At 41.6% G+C, this 19,411-nt stretch overlaps 1 protein-coding gene across 5 annotated transcripts in view; it reads right to left on the minus strand.

Moving 5' to 3' along the window:
• The window catches only part of SNTG1 (syntrophin gamma 1), a 577,365-nt gene that overhangs the window by 177,840 nt on the left and 380,114 nt on the right, over positions 1-19,411 (minus strand). For all 5 annotated transcript variants that reach the window (XM_083187410.1, XM_083187409.1, XM_083187408.1 and 2 more), the window contains one exon: positions 13,020-13,076. In XM_083187410.1, the coding sequence (XP_083043536.1) occupies positions 13,020-13,076 (57 nt within the window). The remainder of the gene's footprint in view (positions 1-13,019; positions 13,077-19,411) is intronic.

Here is a 19,411-nt window from a genome sequence, read left to right on the forward strand (position 1 = left end):
TCCCGGGACAAAATCCCGGGCAAATTTCAACCCGGCTAGGTACCAGGGTTGTTCCCGGGTTCAACCCGGGGACCTGGCTGGTGTGAAAGGTACAGGGTATACTTACCCGGGTTGCCGTGTCCTCCGTGTCCTGTCCGTCGGGAATTAATGCAGGCGGCAGGCGCAAATGACGGGACAGCCGGTGGATGATGATGACGCAGCTCTCCGGCGGCAGTGAGGATGCTGGAGAGCTGCGTCAACTTCATCCGCAGCCTGTCCCGTCATTTGCGCCGCCGCCTGTGTGGATCCCTGGCCTGCACGGAGGACCAGCAACCGGGGTGAGTATTCTTCCCACCTCCGCCGCCATCCCGCCGACTGCCCACCTCCTCCCCACCTCCTGCCAGCCTCCTTTCCGCCCCCTTCTCACACCAGAAAATGCAGGGACATTTCTGGTGTGAATGGGTCCAAACCCGGGAATGTCCCTGCTTGTCCCGGGAACTCAATTCCCGGGTTTGTCCCCGCATTTCTGGTGTGAATGGGGTATAAGTGATGTTGGAGGTCTCCTTATCAATGTAGCTGCATAAGTTTTGTTCAAATTCCAGATAATTATCCAGTGGGTCCAGGTATTCAGAGCAAATTTGTTGTAGGCAGTCCTTGTGGTATAAGCATACCTTGCATGACACTGCTTGAAGCTGCTAAATGAAAAGAGTCCTGGAAGTATGTGGAAAACTGGTCCGGGATAAAGTGTAGGATATGGTGCAGTCTGGTATTGTGCAAAGGAGCAAATTGAGATATAGTGGAGATGGTGCTCAACGTGTTTCAACATTATCTCTCGTCTTCATCACAATAGACAGTGTAAACCGCTCAACTGCCAACTGTCAACAGACCGTGGCCAATCACTTATATACAGAGAGGGGATATTTGAGAAAGATTGCGGCGCAAACACCTTGACTACAGCAGTCACATGTATTTCCTTCTAGATGAATATTCTGGTAGATTCTCATATTGTATGGCTAACGTCCCCATTTATTGAGGGTATAACTTATCTCAAGAACTAGTCAATTTAAAAAAAAAAAAAACTATCATTTTTTAAATTCAGCAACCTAAAAAAATAACTTAAATACCCAAATTGCATTCATCTAACCTTGGCAACTAAACATTGTTGGGCTGTGTTATACATGTAAGAAACAGTTGTTTATGGTGAACATTGAAATAATGTTGTTGCAGACCCAAGTGAATCAGGGAGATGTAGTTAGCAGCTCTGAAAGTGAAATGTTTTGAGCATTTACAACACACAGGTAATTTGGATGTTCTGCTTAATATAACAACAGAACAACAATCCAAATGTGTTCCTCAGTGCATGACTGAATGCAAATAATTAGAAAGCAAATGTAACAAAGTACATTTTTGGGTGGCCCATTTTATTATTTTATTTATTTATTATTTTATTGATGCCTCTGCTGAAGGTACTGTATGTCTTACGAGGTGCATAACCAAGTGAATTTTCGGAGCGGTGTGAGGTTTTTCATCTTTCTTGCAGCTGTCTGAGAAGTGCATCTGCTTTGTGCAGTGTGTTGTTTAAAGCAAGAACAAGCATATAGTTATACACAAAGAGGGAGGAAAGCAAACTAAACCTTTTCTTTTTTTGTGGTTATCTTTGTTATTTTATAATCACGTAGACTTTTTTTAAATACTACCTTTAATTTGGTATTTATTAATAGTCAGGGGTGGATTGGCAGTAGAAGTCAGAGGGAAGTTCCCCGATGGGCCTGCACGGCCATGGGGCCACCTGTGGGGCAGAAATATGGTTGGATATAGTAAGTCCTGTAGCTTTTCTAGCCTATAGTTGTGTAGCTATTTTATCCTATGACCAATGGGTTACACTAAGATTCAGAGAGATAATAAGTTACCCAGATCCTACTTTTACAAGAAAAACCTGAGTTCTACTGTATATTACATTGCATTAGCAGTTGTGTCTTATCCACGGCGAAAGGATTAAAGGGTTAAACTTACAATGAAGTACATTCACAGTTACTGTAACTTCCGTGGTCTTCCGCAAGAGATTGAGGGGCAGGTTTATTAAGCTAGGTGAAGTGATAAAGTGTCTGGTCTTTATCACCGGCCAAGCAGCTCATAACTGTCATTTTTCAAACCAAGCCTTTAACTTCACAGTTAGGAGCTGATTGGCCGGTGATAAAAACCAGACACTTTATCACTTCACCGAGCTTAATAAATCTGCCCCTTAAAGCAGAAACTATATTCCATACAAAATGGTTTGGAAATTCTATGCAATTGTCCCTAAGAATATAGTGGCTGAAACTACCAATGACAGTTAGTTTTAAATAGTCCTACATAGTAAATGTAGCCCTAAATCTTTAATCTGATTGACAGTATTGTAACAGTTGCAAAATTAGAAGTGGAGTTATTCTTCTGTCAAACATATACTGAATATGATGAAAGTTTATATCATGTCTGGCCTTTCCCTTCTCTACTTTAGAGCATAGAAGGGAAATGGGGGACATGATAGAAACTTTCAAATATATCAAGGGTTTTAACAAGGTACAGGTGGGAGACATTCTTCACAGGAAGAGGAGGACACGCACAGAAACTAGAGGGAGGAAGATTCAGGGGAAATTTCACAGAAAGAGTAGTAGATAAGTGGAATAGCCTCCCATAAGAGGTTGTAGAGGAAAATACAGTAGAACAATTTAAACATGCTTGGGATAGGCATATTGATATTCTTACAAAAAAAATAAAATAAGGATCAAATATGGTTTGAGGTAACATGTTTAAAAAAAGGTGCAGACTAGATGAGCCAAGTGGTTCTTATCTCCCGTCAAATTCAATGTTTCTATGTTTGTATAAAATTAAAGGAGTCCCATGTATAGCTAACTAAATAAGCACATATCTGATCATCAAGGTTTCATTTTAAACCATTTTTTTAACCAATTGTACTGTATGTGCGCTGATTATTATTTATTGTTTGGACAAAAAGACATGGCTCCCTCTACACTGTAATTTCAATTAACTTTCTCCACTATGGGACTCTGTGGCTCATGGTAGGGACAGTGAGGCAGTCCTATTAAAATGTGACCATCCCACTAAATGTGGAACAGTTGGGAGGTATGGGTTGGGTACACACAATGTGTAATTCCCAGCCAAACGGGAATGACATATCAGCTGTATCGTACTGTGTGCCCCCACAATTGCAGGCTCCCTTAAGTCGCATACAATATCTTCTGGTCAGACATGTTGCACAGTCAACCAGAAGATATTGTGTACCATGCGACCATCTACCCAGCCTCTGATATACATTTAAAAACCTAACCAAATTTAACATGATTTCAACACAAGAAGTCCTTGTAGCTATAGATCTTGTGTGTTGCTGGACTCAGAAGTGTTTGTACTCTTTTTCCCACTGTTTCAATTATTGGTCCATTGTCAATGTCTGTAATTGGCAGGCTCATTCTTTCATTAACTGCACTATTGTGCCATGGATAAAATTCACTAATAATTCTGTAAATGGTGTTAATGGTGTTCTTTTTGAGTTAAGGTAGTTTATTCTCCTCTGTAAATAGACTTGCATTCATAGGCATTTCTATGATGGGTGTAGTGTGCGCTGGACACATGGGCCCCTGGGTCCAGGGGGGCCCCTACGGCACACACTGCACAAATACATTATACTTACCCCTCCAGAGCCCCGGAGACATAAATCGAATTGAAAAATGGCTGCTTCATCTATTTCCAAGTGATTTGCACATGCACACTGGATATGTCCCCAGGAACAAGGCGCAGGCGCCATGTTCGGGAAGACTGGAGCAGTAGACTCTGGCAGAATGAGAGAGTCTACTCACCATCAGAGAAGTGGGGGCCCACTCTCTTCTCTCCTCTCTTGAAACGTCCCTGCTTGCAATTACTGTATATGTTACTTCTTTTGTCAATATAAAACCATAAATCATGCGTGTTCATACTCTTTGGGCATGTGTTGTTTCATTATATCCACAAGATTATCTCTCTGTGCCTTTGTCTCACTATTAACATTTATGTTTGTCTCCTTTTACTTACATACTGTAACAAAAAAAAGAGGTTTTCCAATTTTTGTTACTTCTGTTATTTTCACTTTAGTCTTTTCTTTAGCACATCTGATTACTTTTGTGGCCTCTTTCTGTCTAGTAAGATATTTGTCCTAATTATTCTCAGTCAACTTAAATATCCTTAAGGCAACATTTTTTTTTACTTTCAGAATACTTGGAACTAATTTTGAGACTGAAATTTACTTTCTTTCCTAACCCATTTCACATAAAGGTCTGTTGCTCTTATTACAGGCTTTTTAATTTTCCCCAATGCTGTTAAACTCCTTTGAAGTTCTGTACCTTCATTCTGTCACATAATCCCTTATGTATTTCCTCATCTCTGCAAAACTAAACTTCCTGAAATATAAATTGTGTATGTGTTTGTGTGTGTATGTGTGTGAATGTGTGTGTGTGTGTGTGTGTGTGTGTGTGTGTGTGTGTGCATGTGTGTTTAAGTATTCACTATATTACTATTTCTTTACAAGTGGATTCACTGATGGATTGAGAGTTGGCACATAACTGTCCCTATTTTTTTCCCCCATACCATAATAACACCATTCAATGTATTTGTTCCAAGTCAATCAAGGCTTCCATCATCCTATCTCTTAACAATCTTGTGCTTTTAATTTGTGGATTTCACTTAAATGTCATTTTTGCATAATATGATTCCTTTTACATTTTTTCTATACTAGTTGTCTGCTGTGCCATCGTACCATGAAAGAATCTCCCATGAGATGTGCAAAGAAAAAGACTGAAATGTCTGTGATCTAGAAAGTACAACCTTCTGGTGTTTACATTTATCAAGGGCTCTATACTTCTAAGCTGCATCTGTTGCATTGGTCTATCTGATGACAATCCAGTTAGCATATAGGAATACTAACACTGGTCATTATACCGGCACCACGACTCCTCACAATATTGGAATCTGAATCATGGTCTTTGGTAGCCTGATAGTAAGTATGCCAGGAAGGTTAAGGGTTAGGCTGCAGAGTAAGGGTTAGGTTTAGGCACTAGAAGCATGGTGAGGGTTAGGCTGTGGGGTGGGTGTGTTAAGGTTCGGTACTAAGGAGTAAGGCAGTAGTTTCCAAACATTTTTGAATCATGGTGCCCTTGAGTATCAGAATATTTTTCACGGTAATATTAAACTAGGTACTTGTGGAGTATCACGGCTCCCATCGCGTGCCATCGCATGCCATATATATTGGCATGCGATTGGATACGATTTTCGCAGTTTTTTTACCAATTTTTTTTTTACAAAATCCCATGCGATCGCATGCGATTTGATCGCATGCGATCGCATGCTTTTTCTAACAGAAAAGCATCCAAATGCATTGAAATTAGTATCAAACATGTTCAATGGCCCCCAAATGTCATTTTTGAGGCTGTACCACCCCCACTATCAACGCGAACCTGAAGCGTGGCGAGCGCAGCGAGCCCGCGAGGGGCGGCGGTACTTGTCCTCCGACCTTTTCATACCCCCACTATCCACGTCGGCTTGGAGTTGAGAATAGAAAGTGTGGCAAGCGCAGCGAGCCACCGAGCCAGAAGCGTGGCGAGGGGACGCGGACACCAGTGAAGCCCGCGAGGGGATGCGGATACCTGTGAAGGTATCCGTGTCCCCTCGCGGGGCTCGCTCCACTCGCCACGCTTCGGGCTTGGTGGCTCGCTGTGCTCGCCACACTTTCTATTCTCTATTCCACGCCCTGTTACAAAACGCATGCGATCGCATGCGATCAAATCCCATGCGATGCGATCGCATGCGATGCGATTTTTTGCTATGCGATGCACATCGTGGGAGCCGTGATTATCCACAAGTACCTTAAACTATGTTTGGATTTATCCCTATTGTCAGTTTTGTGATCTAGGATAGTATTCACTTCTGTTTCTTTACACTTTCCACTTTACATTGGTCATAAATAATTTGAATTGGTCCTGGACTACCAATCCAGGGCATCCCTGCAAGACCTCCAAGAGAAACAGTTTGGTAACCACTGGGGTAAGGCTAACCTGGGGGGGGGGGGGGGGGGAGTAAAGGTTATATACTAAGGGGGCAGGGTTAAGCAGCAGAAGGAAGGACTAGGATTAGACTATGGGTAGGGACTGTTAGAAGGGGAGGGTTAACATGTGTACCTAAAAAGGTGTCTGGATTCTGACCATTGGGATGACATTGTTTGTCTTCTGACTCCAGCATGCCAATTGCCGGGACGCTGATATCATCCCGCATGACAACTCTGTTTGCGGACTGCGCCCATACAATGCTTATTGTAGTCCAGTCTTTCTTACTTCTAGGGCTGTCTCTGATGTGACAGTTGTATATTTATAATGGGTGCAGGTTGATTTGTGCACTAGCACCCTTGAGTCGATACTTTGCCCTAAGCATTTGCATTCTTCAGAGAGAGGGCTTCACTTGGTTGTGATCTTATAAACTACATCAGCGTTTTCATTTTTACCAGCTTACAAGAACATCTCACAATGTGTATTTAATTGTTTCATACTTCATGGGTAAATCTTAATTAAAAGCTAATTTTTAACAGTTCTGATTTCTTTCCTTGTACACCAAAAGAGATATCTGGCTTATAAGCTTTTGTAAAAATAGGATTATATTTTCATTAAAATATAGTATGATCAGTATAATGACAATATTATTCTAAAACAAGTAATTTAAAGCTAGAACCATAAAAATGTCACATCTTCTAAAATGTTATGTTATATAGTCTTAATTATGTGGTTCTTAAAACCTGCAAACACTAGTGATATAATTCTGATGATATTGTATTTTGATAATTGCTTCTCAAAGTCTTTAACTATGTTAAGACTTTTTAGAAGTGGCTCTAGCCATGTAGGTTTCCACACTGCTCGCTAAGTAGCGGTTATTCACTGCTTAGAGAGTGGCTTAACGCCACCTGCCGCCCTGCTGAATCCCCTCGGAAACACGGGAAGGGATGTACGCGAACACATCCCCTTGCACGCATTCATTAATTTTTTTCTGCCCCCTTCGGAAATGAAAGACAGTCTATAATGACTTTTATTTCTTTCGGTGTTTTCGCATGACGTCAGGCATTGGACTGGCCACGTTCCCAGGGGCATGTCCAGCGGTTTCATAAAACGCTGGGTGTTCCCTTGGTCTGGCCCGATGTCTGCTCCCGCCTGCCCATTTTGGAGCAAACGGCTCAGCGAGTGAGAAACATATTATAGTGACAAATAAAGCATATTATTAATTATGTATGCCCAATTGCACACTCCCACTACTTATAATGTCATGTTCCCAAATGGAGAATGGCATCCTACATCATGTCATCATCACCTGCATCCTACAAATGTGTACCCACTGCATGATGTAGGATCCCACTGCCTGTCAAATCACCCGGGAATACATTGTTCTAGTATGTATCCAACCTTACAAATCAGACAAAGCCTAACTTTGTTTCCATTCATTTGACAATCAATCTCAATCAATCAATAAGTTCTACAAGTTTAGTAAAATGACACAAAAAACTCAAAGGACTAATGGTGATGGCTGTCTCATACTATGGATCGTTCGTGAAATTACTGTTAAAACTAAAGTGATGTTGGCAATGTGTGTGCAGCCTTAATTGGGAGCCAAGTACTGTACTCAACAGTGGATGTACCATAGACATTAGGAAATGACCACTCAAGTGTATTACTAAGGCTCTGTAGTTTGTTTAGAAGTAGTGCAGCCATATTAACTGTTACTAATCTATAGGTCTGGTTGTAGATGGAGCCAGGGATGCTGTCAGATCACCAGCCAGTAGTTGACCTGTCTGTCAGGATAGAAGTACCAGGCTCTAGATCTAACTAATAATCAGGGTCTGATTAAAGGTTCCAGGTGCCTTAGGCTAATAAACATGTAGTAATATGGCTGTAGTAATACACACATCTCTAATCTCTAAAAGATTTACAAATATAATTATATAAAAATAATTAATTATATAAAAAATAACTAGGGGTGTGCACCAGCCACTTTTCATGTTTCATGATTTGGTGTTGTGGGCCTGTATCTCCGGCCGTGCATTGGATCTGGATCTGTTCCAAAACACCACCTTTTCTGTGTTTCGTGTATTGTGTTTGGTGTTTCGGATCTGGATTTAAAAAAAAAAAATCACAGAATTTGTGTTTTTGTTTTTTCTTTGTTCCTACGCTATTATTAACCTCAATAAAATTAATTTCCGCTTATTTCCAGTCTATCCTGAACACCTTACAATGTTGTTTTCAGGCCAAAAGATTGCACAGAGGTAGCTAGATGACTATGCTAAGCGACACAAGTGGGTGGTACAAAAACATGGCCCATCTAGGATTGGCACTACAGCAGCAGACAGGATGGCAGCTTGAAAAACTAGACCACAAAGAGCACATAATGCAAGAAAGAAAATGGGGCAAGATGTATTTGTCCCACCCACCCTTATGTTGAATTAACATGACATGCAGAGTTTATCAAACCAATCATTTCAGCGAATGGGTCTGCCACAACTGTGCCTGAAATAATTGGTTCGTTTAGAACACCACCACAAAAAAGGAGCAAGATGAAATTGTACTGCAAAAACAGGACATGCAGAGTTTAACAAGTCATTTCAGTGACAGGCTCTGCCATAACGGGATGCGGGCAATATGCCGTTGACGGAATCCCGATGGTCGAAATACAGACGCCGGAATCCCAACCGCCGCAATGCCGGCACTTTGTCCCTCTATGGGTGTCCCCTATAAATAACATTCTTTTAGTTTATGGAAACACAGGACACCAGCACTAGGCAGCACAGGACTGGACTTATTTACACCAGGTCGCCACCCCCACAGAAAACCACAGATCACCACAGACCACCAGAGCACCAGAGAGACACCTACTACCCTCTCCAAGATGGCGCCGACAGCATGGGACTTATATCGAGCCCGGATCTTGCGAGAACCGATGACGGGATGATGGTGTTTTGTTACATTCTGAGCCTGGCAGCAATCTCTAAATAGTGCTTGGGCCTGTACTTAGATCTGAGGTGTTCAGCAGCATTCGGATTTCTGAAAGCCGAACTTGCTCACTCCTATATATAACATTCTTTTAGTTCAACCCATACAGGAAGCAGATAAATGTTTGCCTGTATGGCATATCAAAGTAATGTAAAATTCCAATGAAAATTCATGTGCGTTTATAGCATATGGAAAAAACAAAGGAATAGTATTAGGGTTCTACTGTATTATTGATCAGAATTCTATTATTGCAAATACATGAATAATATTATTATTTGTAGTGCAGTCATACGACAAATAAATGGAACTATGCATTAACCAAAACTGAAACTATGTCTCAGGAAAAGAAAAATTGAACTGAAAGTTTAATATTTTTATGATAAAACACCATGGGACTGGACGAAAACAGCCAAATATGTAAAATAAAATAGTTATAAAGAACTTTTTGATAATGATAAAAGTAAAGAGGAATTTAGGGCCAGTTTATCACTATTAGCATCCTTACATGAGGATGTGCTGTTATAATATCGTCACAATCCGCAATGCGATAATTGATTACATCACACAGATGTGTCAGTTATCCCATGCAGGGACAGCGCTTGCAAGAAAGCTCTGTCCCTGCCATGTCAATCCGCATAAAAATCAGGATATTTTAAGAGCTGTGCATGCACCTCCACCATCACCAACGCTACCACCTCCACCCCTTCCCCATCATAATGACCCCTCCACCGCTACTCATACCTATCAACACCCGGGGATCGCTGATTGGAGCTCCTAGAGGGCCGCCGGCCTTTAGGGCTTCCTCCTGCTGTGACCTCTGGCCACTTTGCAGCATCACTTTACCACACCAGGGATCACAGGAGCCGAATGGAGTTCCGATGACCGGCAGCCCTCACCGGATGTTAATAAATCTGTCCCTTTGTGATTAAAACTCACGATGGGTGAAATTTAATAGGATGAGAGATTCAGAAATCTCCAGTTTTTTTTTTTTTTAAAGCGGCAATCATTTACACTTTAAAATCAAACTGGTTTTGCAGTGTAAATGATTGCCGCTTTAAAAAAACCTGGAGATGTCTTACCAAATCTCTCACTTTCTGAATCTCTCATTCTATTCAATTTCCCCCTACGTGTTTTACATGCTATATTCTTTATTATCCATTTTTGTAATAAAGCATTAAAAACACACAACGGATCACTTTGGTTATAATTAGTAAATATTTTTTATTTTCATCCCTTTTTACATATTTCTTTATCTATTTGGTTTTGAGAATGTTACTGGTTTTACCCATCCCCATGGTATGTTACCATCAATATATTAAGATTTAATTTAAAGTATTTTGTACCTTTCTGAGATATGTTTTTGACTTATTTTGCACTATTTCTTATCGCTCTTTATGCTGTCTTATTATTAATAAAGCTAAATAATTACTTCTCTGTATTTAGAAAGATATCACATTTCTTAAATTATGTTTAGAATACATGTTCTATTTATAGCTACATTCATATCATATTCAATGGTCTTGTGTGGGCTGATGACAACAGTGCTAATTAGTACATGTATCATTAGCTGGAATCAGTAGAATCAAAGGTATTGCTTAGTAAAGAGGCCTAATGACATTGAGAAAATATAAATTGCAAAATGAATAAGCAATGGTTGTTCTGTATATAAACATGCATCTGTCCAGCAGCCATGAAACTAGAAGTCCCAGCATACAATTTCAGATGGATGTGCTGGTACTTGTAGTGCTACTACAGAAGTAATTGTAATTATTACATCTTGGGTCAGTGTTTTTATTTGCAACTGCATCAGCGTGGAGTTTGCTGTAAATAGGACACGCATGTGTGTGAGATGCTTACGCGCCCCATTGCTGCGAATGAGCCCACAAGCATCTCACACATACGCACGTCCCTTTCTCAGTGAACAGTGCACTGAGGCAGTTCACTGCGTTGCAAAGGGAGGACAGATACCGCTTTTCCACTGACAAAAAAAGAGTTTTTGCATATGATTGCACACCTACCTGGGATTTTTGTCAGTGGAAACAGGTACAAGGTAAAAATCCAGGGTAAAATGTTTACCCTTGGAACAAAGTGGGAATTTTAGTGGGTAAAACACGAGTATCGAGCCATGGAAACTGCTCTTACCTGGTATTTTTGACCCAGGTAGGAGAGGCTGGCCATTGCGCAGCCACCTCCCACTGCCACTAGCCCCAGATCCCCGCTGGCTGCCGGTGCCCACTCACCATTCCCCACCGATACCAGATGGCCACCGATTCCTACTGCCCGCTGGCTGATGCTGCGCGCCTGCTGCCCACCCAAAAGTCTCTCCTGCTGCCCGATAAAAATAAAAACACTGACCCAAGATGTAATAATTACAATTACCTCTCTAGTAGCACTACAAGTACCAGCACATCCATCTGAAATTGTATGCTGGGACTTCTAGTTTCATGGCTGCTGGACAGATGCATGTTTATATACAGAACAACCATTGCTTATTCATTTTGCAATTTATATTTTCTCAATGTCATTAGGCCTCTTTACTAAGTAATACCTTTGATTCTACTGATTCCAGCTAATGATACATGTACTAATTAGCACTGTCGTCATCAGCCCACACAAGACCATTGAATATGATATGAATGTACCTAATACAGCACACTCAGTTTGCTGATAATTGCTCTGTTGTGTGACAATCAGCTAATACATATAAACATAAATTAGGCCCTTTCTTTGGCATACAGGGCAAAAGTGGGCATTTATGTGTATGTGGGTGGTTGGCCAGAGAGTGTTTGAAGGATCGGGGGTGGTATTGTTTAAAAAGAAAGCTTGAACCGGCCCTGGCCCTACCTATAGTATGCATTTGTACAAATCCATCTAACATTCCACTGGGAAATAATCTATAACCTCTGTATTTTGATGCATTTTATTGTTGGTCTCTAAAATAAAAGTAACGGCTGTGTTTATGTATTTTCCTATATTACATTGTGTTCATTGTTTTGTATAACTGGGCTGCCTTAGCCGACCTAAAGTGCAGTGATGTTCCAGCAGTCTCCAGGCCTATTTCATGTCCTCTCAAACACTGGAGAATGTGGTTCAGCTTTATGGAGGTATTTAATCCCCTGCCGCTATTTCCGAAGGGGGGGGGGGGGAGTAGGTGGGTGCCTATTCAATGCTGTCTTTACTGACAGAATTGAACAGGTATCTCGGCAGAACGGACCCGACTTTTAAAGCAGCCGGGGCTGTTCTGCCGAGAATGGCCGTGGAGTGTTGAGCTCACGGCCGTATCTTGGCGATCCACAGCTATTTCTCGCGGGCCAGTGTCACGAATGTCGGGAGGTCCCGACAGCCGTGACGCAGGATTTAATACCCCCTTATTATTCTCCCTGAGTCCAATGCTCCTACAGTATCTAATGTTACTACTGAGATCAATGTATCCTGCTCGTATCCTCATTACTGATTTGGGTTGTGACCTTGTGACTTCTGTAGTTAATATTTTTTCCTATGTTTGCTTTGTGTATCCTAAATGCTTTGTTAGCCTACTATTAATGCTGTCTCTGGCTTTTCTGCCTTTGTTAATGTAATAAAACCTATAAATGTACAAATGTGATGCATTAAATACATAACTGTACAGTATTGTCCCGATGTCACCTTATTTTCATGTTTTTTTTTTTAGAAGAAAACATTGTAAATCATTAGGTGGCCAGAAAGGGAAGGTTGGCAAGTAATGTATTTACATGCAAATTCGTACTCCAGTCTGCAAGTGGACATTTCTAGTGTGAAGAATGAGCTCTGTGTATCTCTGTATGACCCAGGAGGCCAAATTAGAGCATTTGCTGAAATATTATTCACTGCATTTCACATGTTTTGCAAATAACCCTTAACATTTTGCCCTGAAGTCAGCCCAATGTCTGCAACAAACAAAACTGTTTTAATATACATTGTTCCTTTACTCAAAGAAAACATACTGTATTTGGAAATAAGACACAAACATACCTTTATACTGAGTCCAAATCCTCCTACAGTTTGTCTTTTGATTGCTACTGTTCTTTCCTAGAAACAGAATATGAAATGTGTTTAATTAATTTAGTAACAGTAATGTCTGTCTATCTATCCATCCCACTAAAATTGGTTGAACATACTGTAGTAGATATCAAGACTCAGCAACAGAGCAGTGCCCAATGGGGGTTATTCTAGTTCACTCTGTCTGACAAAATCCGTCTTAGATGGACAAAACCATGTACACTGCAGGTGGGGCAGATGTAACTTGTGCAGAGAGAATTAGATTTGGGTGGGGTTTTACTTTAAAGTGAGATCTATATTGCAGTGTAAAATAAAGCAGTCAGTATTTACCCTGCACAGAAACAAAATAACTCACCCAAATCTAATTATTTCTGCACATTTTACATCTGCCCCCCTGCAGTGCACATGGTTTTGTCCAGCTCAGAAGGATTTTGTCAGAAAGAGTGAACTAGAATAACCCCCAATGTAACTGCAGGTCTTTCTTCCAACTGTCAACAAAACCTCATAACAATGCCACAGCATACAGTATATAAAATACAGCAGCACATGCATGCCTTGCAGAGAGTAGTACACACTTTCCTCACTGACAGCAACACATTCCTGCTTCACAGACAGTTACACATTCCTGCCTCACTGACAGCAGCACATCCTTTCCTCACAGACAGTTACACATTCCTGCCTCACTGACAGCAGCACAACCCTGCCTCACAGACAGTTACACATTCCTGCCTCACTGACAACAACACATTCCTGCCTCACAGACAGTTACACATTCCTGCCTCACTGACAGCAGCACATCCTTGCCTCACTGACAGTTACACATTCCTGCCTCACTGACAGCAGCACAACCCTGCCTCACAGACAGTTACACATTCCTGCCTCACTGACAACAACACATTCCTGCCTCACTGACAGCAAAACATTCCTGCCTCACAGACAGTTACACATTCCTGTAGAGTAGGGTCCAAGTCACACTAGGTGATAGTGGACCAAGGGCGCCTGACCAGAGCTGGGTTTGCCAGCTGCTGCTCTAAAAACAGGATTGTTAGTCCTGTATACAAAACACAATACACAATAGAAGTGAGCAGCGCTACAAGTATATGTAAAAATGTAAGCTGAAAAATGAAAAATAAAAGCAGATTGGTGGATCTAGTACAGATATTTATTATATAAACTTAAAATATGAACTAAGCCAGTATATCAATAGTCCACATGAATGTCCATACATTTGATAGACAAGATTTAAAAGCTGAATAAAAGGTCTCACCAAACCAGGTTTTGTAATAAGATAGGGCCAGGCGAGTCCTGACTTGGTACGTCCAGATATGAACAACAAGTGTCCCCAATAACTCAGTCCAGAGGGAGGACCAGATGGAACTACCAGGAGTGGCCCAGGATGGCACAAATTACCAACTCCTGCCGCTGAGTTGATAAAGCGGAGTGGTCACCTCAACCTCTTGGTCCCACAGAAGATGAAATAACTTTGTATCCAAATAGGGGGTGGGAGAAAGTTTGTATCCAAATGGAGAGTTAGAATGGTATCTGATGGTGTGTAGTCGGGTCTGCAATCCAAAGCCTCTAAGCTGTAGGGAGTGGTGAGTTTTCCTGACCGGTTTCGCTACTCCAGGTAGCTTTATCAAAGGATAGCTCAAAGGTGAGCGGTGAGCACTGAGCGGTTATGCGTGCTCCCGCATCATAGCCAGCTGAAGTTGCTCATGTGCTGGTGATTCCAGCTGAGTGGATAGCTTCCCAAAGCGTCCTGCTATGGAAAGCTGTCCACCCCATGTATGCAGCGAGCGATTTTCAGCCCAGCAATTTTCACAATGTTGCTCTGCATAAAGGCTGGCAAAAAATTGCCCAGATTGTATGCCAGCAGAGTGTATGCCAGGGGAGTAGGGAGGGGTGCTGTAGGGGAAGCAGGGTGCATTGCACCACACTTGCTGCCCACCCATATGCCCATTGAATGCCGCCCGTCCACCATGGAGGCGCAGAATCTCTGACAGCATTACAGAGACCATGCATCCCTCCAAAAATGGCCCCGTCACAGAGAAGACACGCTAAAGGTACTCCTGCACCTCAAGCATCTGACTCCTTTGCAGCTGTGGTCATATTTGGAGGGGCACAGGGTCACGGTAAGGTTGTCAGAGACTCAGCGCCTCCGCACTGCCATTTCCACCTGAAATAAAAACATTAAACTCCCCCTGGGCAACAAGCATTCAACTCCCCTTGGGCAATGGGCACGGATTCCCCAACTAGCATGTAATCTACCTGCCAAAAAGCATGTAACACCCCTGGCTATGAGCAGGGAACCCCTGGCAAAAAACATGTAACCCCCGTAGGCAATGAGCATGTCATCCCCCTTGGCAACAAGCACGTAATCCCCCTGGTAACGAGCATGGACCTCCTGGAAATGAGCATGGAACCTCTGGAAATGAGCATGTATGTAAGTGGCACTTCAGGGGGCATTATGTGGTTAAGCAGCACTAGTGGAGGCATTATATGTGTAAGCGGTACTAGTGGGGGCATTATGTGTGTAAGGCAGTGGCACTATTGGGGGGAATTATACGTGTAAGTGGCACAACTGGGACCATTATGTGTGTAATGTGGCACTGCTGGGGGGCATTATATGTGTAAGTGACACTATAGGGGTCATTTTGCATGTAAGCAGCATTAGAGGGTGCATTATGTGTAAGTGGCACTAACATTCCATGGGGGTGTGTGTGCAAAATTTATAATTACACCATTGCGTGTATAGGGTTACCTTGAAGCATTACAGTGTGTGGCATAATGTGTAATGGGCATTACAATGTGTGGCATATTCTGTAATGGGCATTATGGTTTGTGTGGCATAATGTGTAAGGTGCATTACTATAAGAAGGGAAAATGACTAAGGGGGCTGAAACATACCGTTGCTCAGGGCACCATGCCACTTAGCTTCTCCTATGGTGTATGCGCCTCAAGAGTTACAGCAGTACTGTAGCTACATATATGTCAGCACCTAGGTGTTTCTCCGTATTCTAATACATACAGTACACAGGCCTGTTATCTTTTAAAGCACCCCTGTGAAGCAGTAATAGAATAGAACATTTGGCGATAAATACTGCAACTTTAAAAGCAAAGTGGCAGGTTTCCTATGTTCTTTAGACAAAGTATCAAAATAAAATATAATTGCAAGTGCTGGTGTTCTTCTGCAGGGATCAGAGGAGAATTTTAGATTAATAAGAAGAAAGAGCATACCAAGTGGTTGTCATATGATAGTTAAAATTATCAATAATAAGAAATGGCTGCAGGGACACGGGGAGCCAAGGATCATTATCATAAAGGCAAATGAAATATGCATTAGAACCATATATATATATATATATATATATATATATATATATATATATATATATATATATATATATACAGACACATACAGTGGAGGTCATTCAGGTTGACTCGCAAAGCTGCGAAATATCAGTGCTGTGAAGCAAGAAGCAGCATTCCTAACCACTACACCATCCGTACTGCCCCTAGTTTTATGTTTAACCTTGCTAAGATTCCTGGATACCTGGCCATGTTGCTGAGATCTAAGGCAGCTGCCATAATGCTTTTTTGTTTCTGGACTCTGTTTAATTCTCTAACTACTTTTCAAATTTACAAGTTCATTAAATATATCTGCTTTCTAATGTTATTGTTTCTATTTATTTTTTCTTAATTTTAGAAATGTATCAGTTTAAAATTGATGCTGCTCTTTGTAATGATTAAATAAGTATATGTAGACCTATATAAACTATTTTTCTTTTTATGGTGTGTCCAGTGTATATTTGTTCACTGTTATCTTCCCAGAGCACTATGGGGTTTATTCTAGTTCATACTTTCTGACAAAATCCTTCTTAGATGGACAAAACCATGTGCACTGCAGGGGGGCAGATGTAACATGTGCAGAGAGAATTATATTTGGGTGAGTTATTTTGTTTCTGTGCAGGGAAAATACTGACTGCATGATTTTACACTTCAATATAGATCTCACTTTGAAGAAAAACCCCACCCAAATCTAATTCTCTCTGCACAAGTTACATCTGCCTCACCCGCAGTGCACATGGTTTTGTCCATCTAAGAAGGATTTTGTCAGAAAGAATGAACTAGAATAACCCCCTATATCCACTCAGCAGCGCTCAGTGTTTTTAAACCCTGTTTTTTTTTCCCCTATTAAATATATATATGTATTTTATAAGTATTTACATATTGTTTATTTATGAATCATGCAGTTTCCAGTGACCTGTGTTTGCTAACTTTGACTACAAGTTTACCTGCCATTGTCATTTCCTACAGTTAACCTTATTCTGTATTCACTGCTACAATCTGTTGCTTAGTTTAACCATATCAGAATGAACAAGCCCAATCAGAGAATGCTGGGGAGTATTTATACTCTGGTGTCTGCCAGTAATCCCAGTGTTGCATACCCTCCAACTGTACCGCTTTTGCCGGTACAGTACCGTTTTTTAACGGTCTGTACCGGCAAAAATCAAAGTGTACCGATGTACCGATTTCCAGCAATCGGCCCCGGCAGGTATTACCATCGGTGCAGCGCGTGCGTCGCGCTGACGTCAGGCGGCTTCGGCATGGACCAGTCCCAGTCCGCCCTCCTCCTTGTCTGCCCGGATCAAACTCCATGCCACCCCGCGCGGCACTGTGGGAAATGTAGTCTTTGGTCACTGATGTCACTGAGCAAGCGGCTGTGCTTGAGTGAGTGACGGGACTACATCTCCCAGGCACCAATGCAGTCACACTGTAAAACGCTCCTTCCTGTGTCTGTGGGGACTGAGAGCGGGTAGACGGCGATGCTGTTGCTGTGTGACTGTGCTGGCTGTTAAGCAAGCGGCTCCCATACACTGCCCCATGCCTGTAACATGGCAGGACTTGGCTGGCACTTTATCTGCAGCTGGCGGGGAGCGCAGTTCAGCGGCACACAGTGAGTGGGCACACATATATATATATATATATATATATATATATATATATTGTGTTGATTGGCTACGTGTTTATTCAAAAATGCCCACACATTCGGAAAGGGGATGACCACGCCCCTTTACAGTAACCACGCCCACATTGCCATTGGCCACGCCCCTTTTTTGGGTAGTGTACCGAATTCTACCTTTCAGAAGTTGGAGGGTATGGTGTTGCAGAACTTTTTGGACTGATTTGGAATTCCTTTCTGCTCAGTGACAGCAGCACATTCTTCTGGTTTCCCTGCACTGTATAATGGTGAGCTATTGATCATTTCTTTATTTATTTACAGTTTCTTATATAGCGTAGCAAATCCGTTGCACTACAATAGGAAACAGTAAGTAGTACCAAACTGACAAAGAGGTAGGAGGGCCCTGCTCGCAAGCTTACAATCTATAGGAATAATAGGAGGGATACATTAGGGTAGGTAGTCCCCGCAGAATGCAAGACAGTCCGGATGGGATGCAATAAGATATGACTGCTAATGGAGGTTATATGGGGGTTCTGCAATACAGTATGATAAGCTTGCATTAAGAGGTGAATTTTCAGGGAAGGCTTGAAAGTTTGGAGGCTAGAGGAGAGTCTTAATGTGCATGGAAGTGTATTCTATAAGGTAGATGTTGCCCAAAGATAGTCCTGTAAATTGTGAATGGGATCTATTAATGAGTGTGCATGAGAGATGCAGATCTTGTGCAGAGAGGTCTGGTGGGGATATATTTTGAAATAAGCATAGAGGTGTATGTTGGTGTAGTCAGGTTAATGGCCTTGAATGTTAGTAGTAGTATTTTATATTGAATGCAGTAAATTACAGCCAACCAGAGGGACTGACAGAGCGGATCAGCAGATGTTTAATTTTTAGCCAGGAAGATCAGCCTCGCAGCTACATTCAAAATGGATTGTAGTGGTGAGAGTCTATTCTTAGGAACACCAGTAAGGAGGCTATTGCAATAATCACTGCGTGAGATAATGAGTGCATGGATTAGAGGTTTTGCAGTGTCTTATGTAAGGTAAGGATGAATTTTGGATATATTTTTTAGATGCATGTACAGTAACATAGTTACATAGTTACATAGTTACATAGTAGGTAAGGCTGAAAAAAGACTTGCGTCCATCTAGTTCAACCTGGTATAGATATCCATTGCTGATTTGGTAGGTTCTGCTATTTTACAGACAAATTATATTTCTTATTTGTACCCATGGATGTTTTTCTCCAGTAAATGTTTGTCCAACTTTGCCTTGAACGCATTTAATGAGCCAGCCATTACCACCTCTCTGGGAAGAGAGTTCCAGAGTTTGACTGTTCTGACCGTAAAGAAATTCTTTCTACTAGCTGAATGAAATATTTTTTCTTCTAATCTATACTCATGCCCTCG

Source organism: Crinia signifera, chromosome 5 (assembly GCF_055691185.1).
Source record: "Crinia signifera chromosome 5, ASM5569118v1, whole genome shotgun sequence".
In the NCBI taxonomy this organism is placed as follows: domain Eukaryota; kingdom Metazoa; phylum Chordata; class Amphibia; order Anura; family Myobatrachidae; genus Crinia; species Crinia signifera.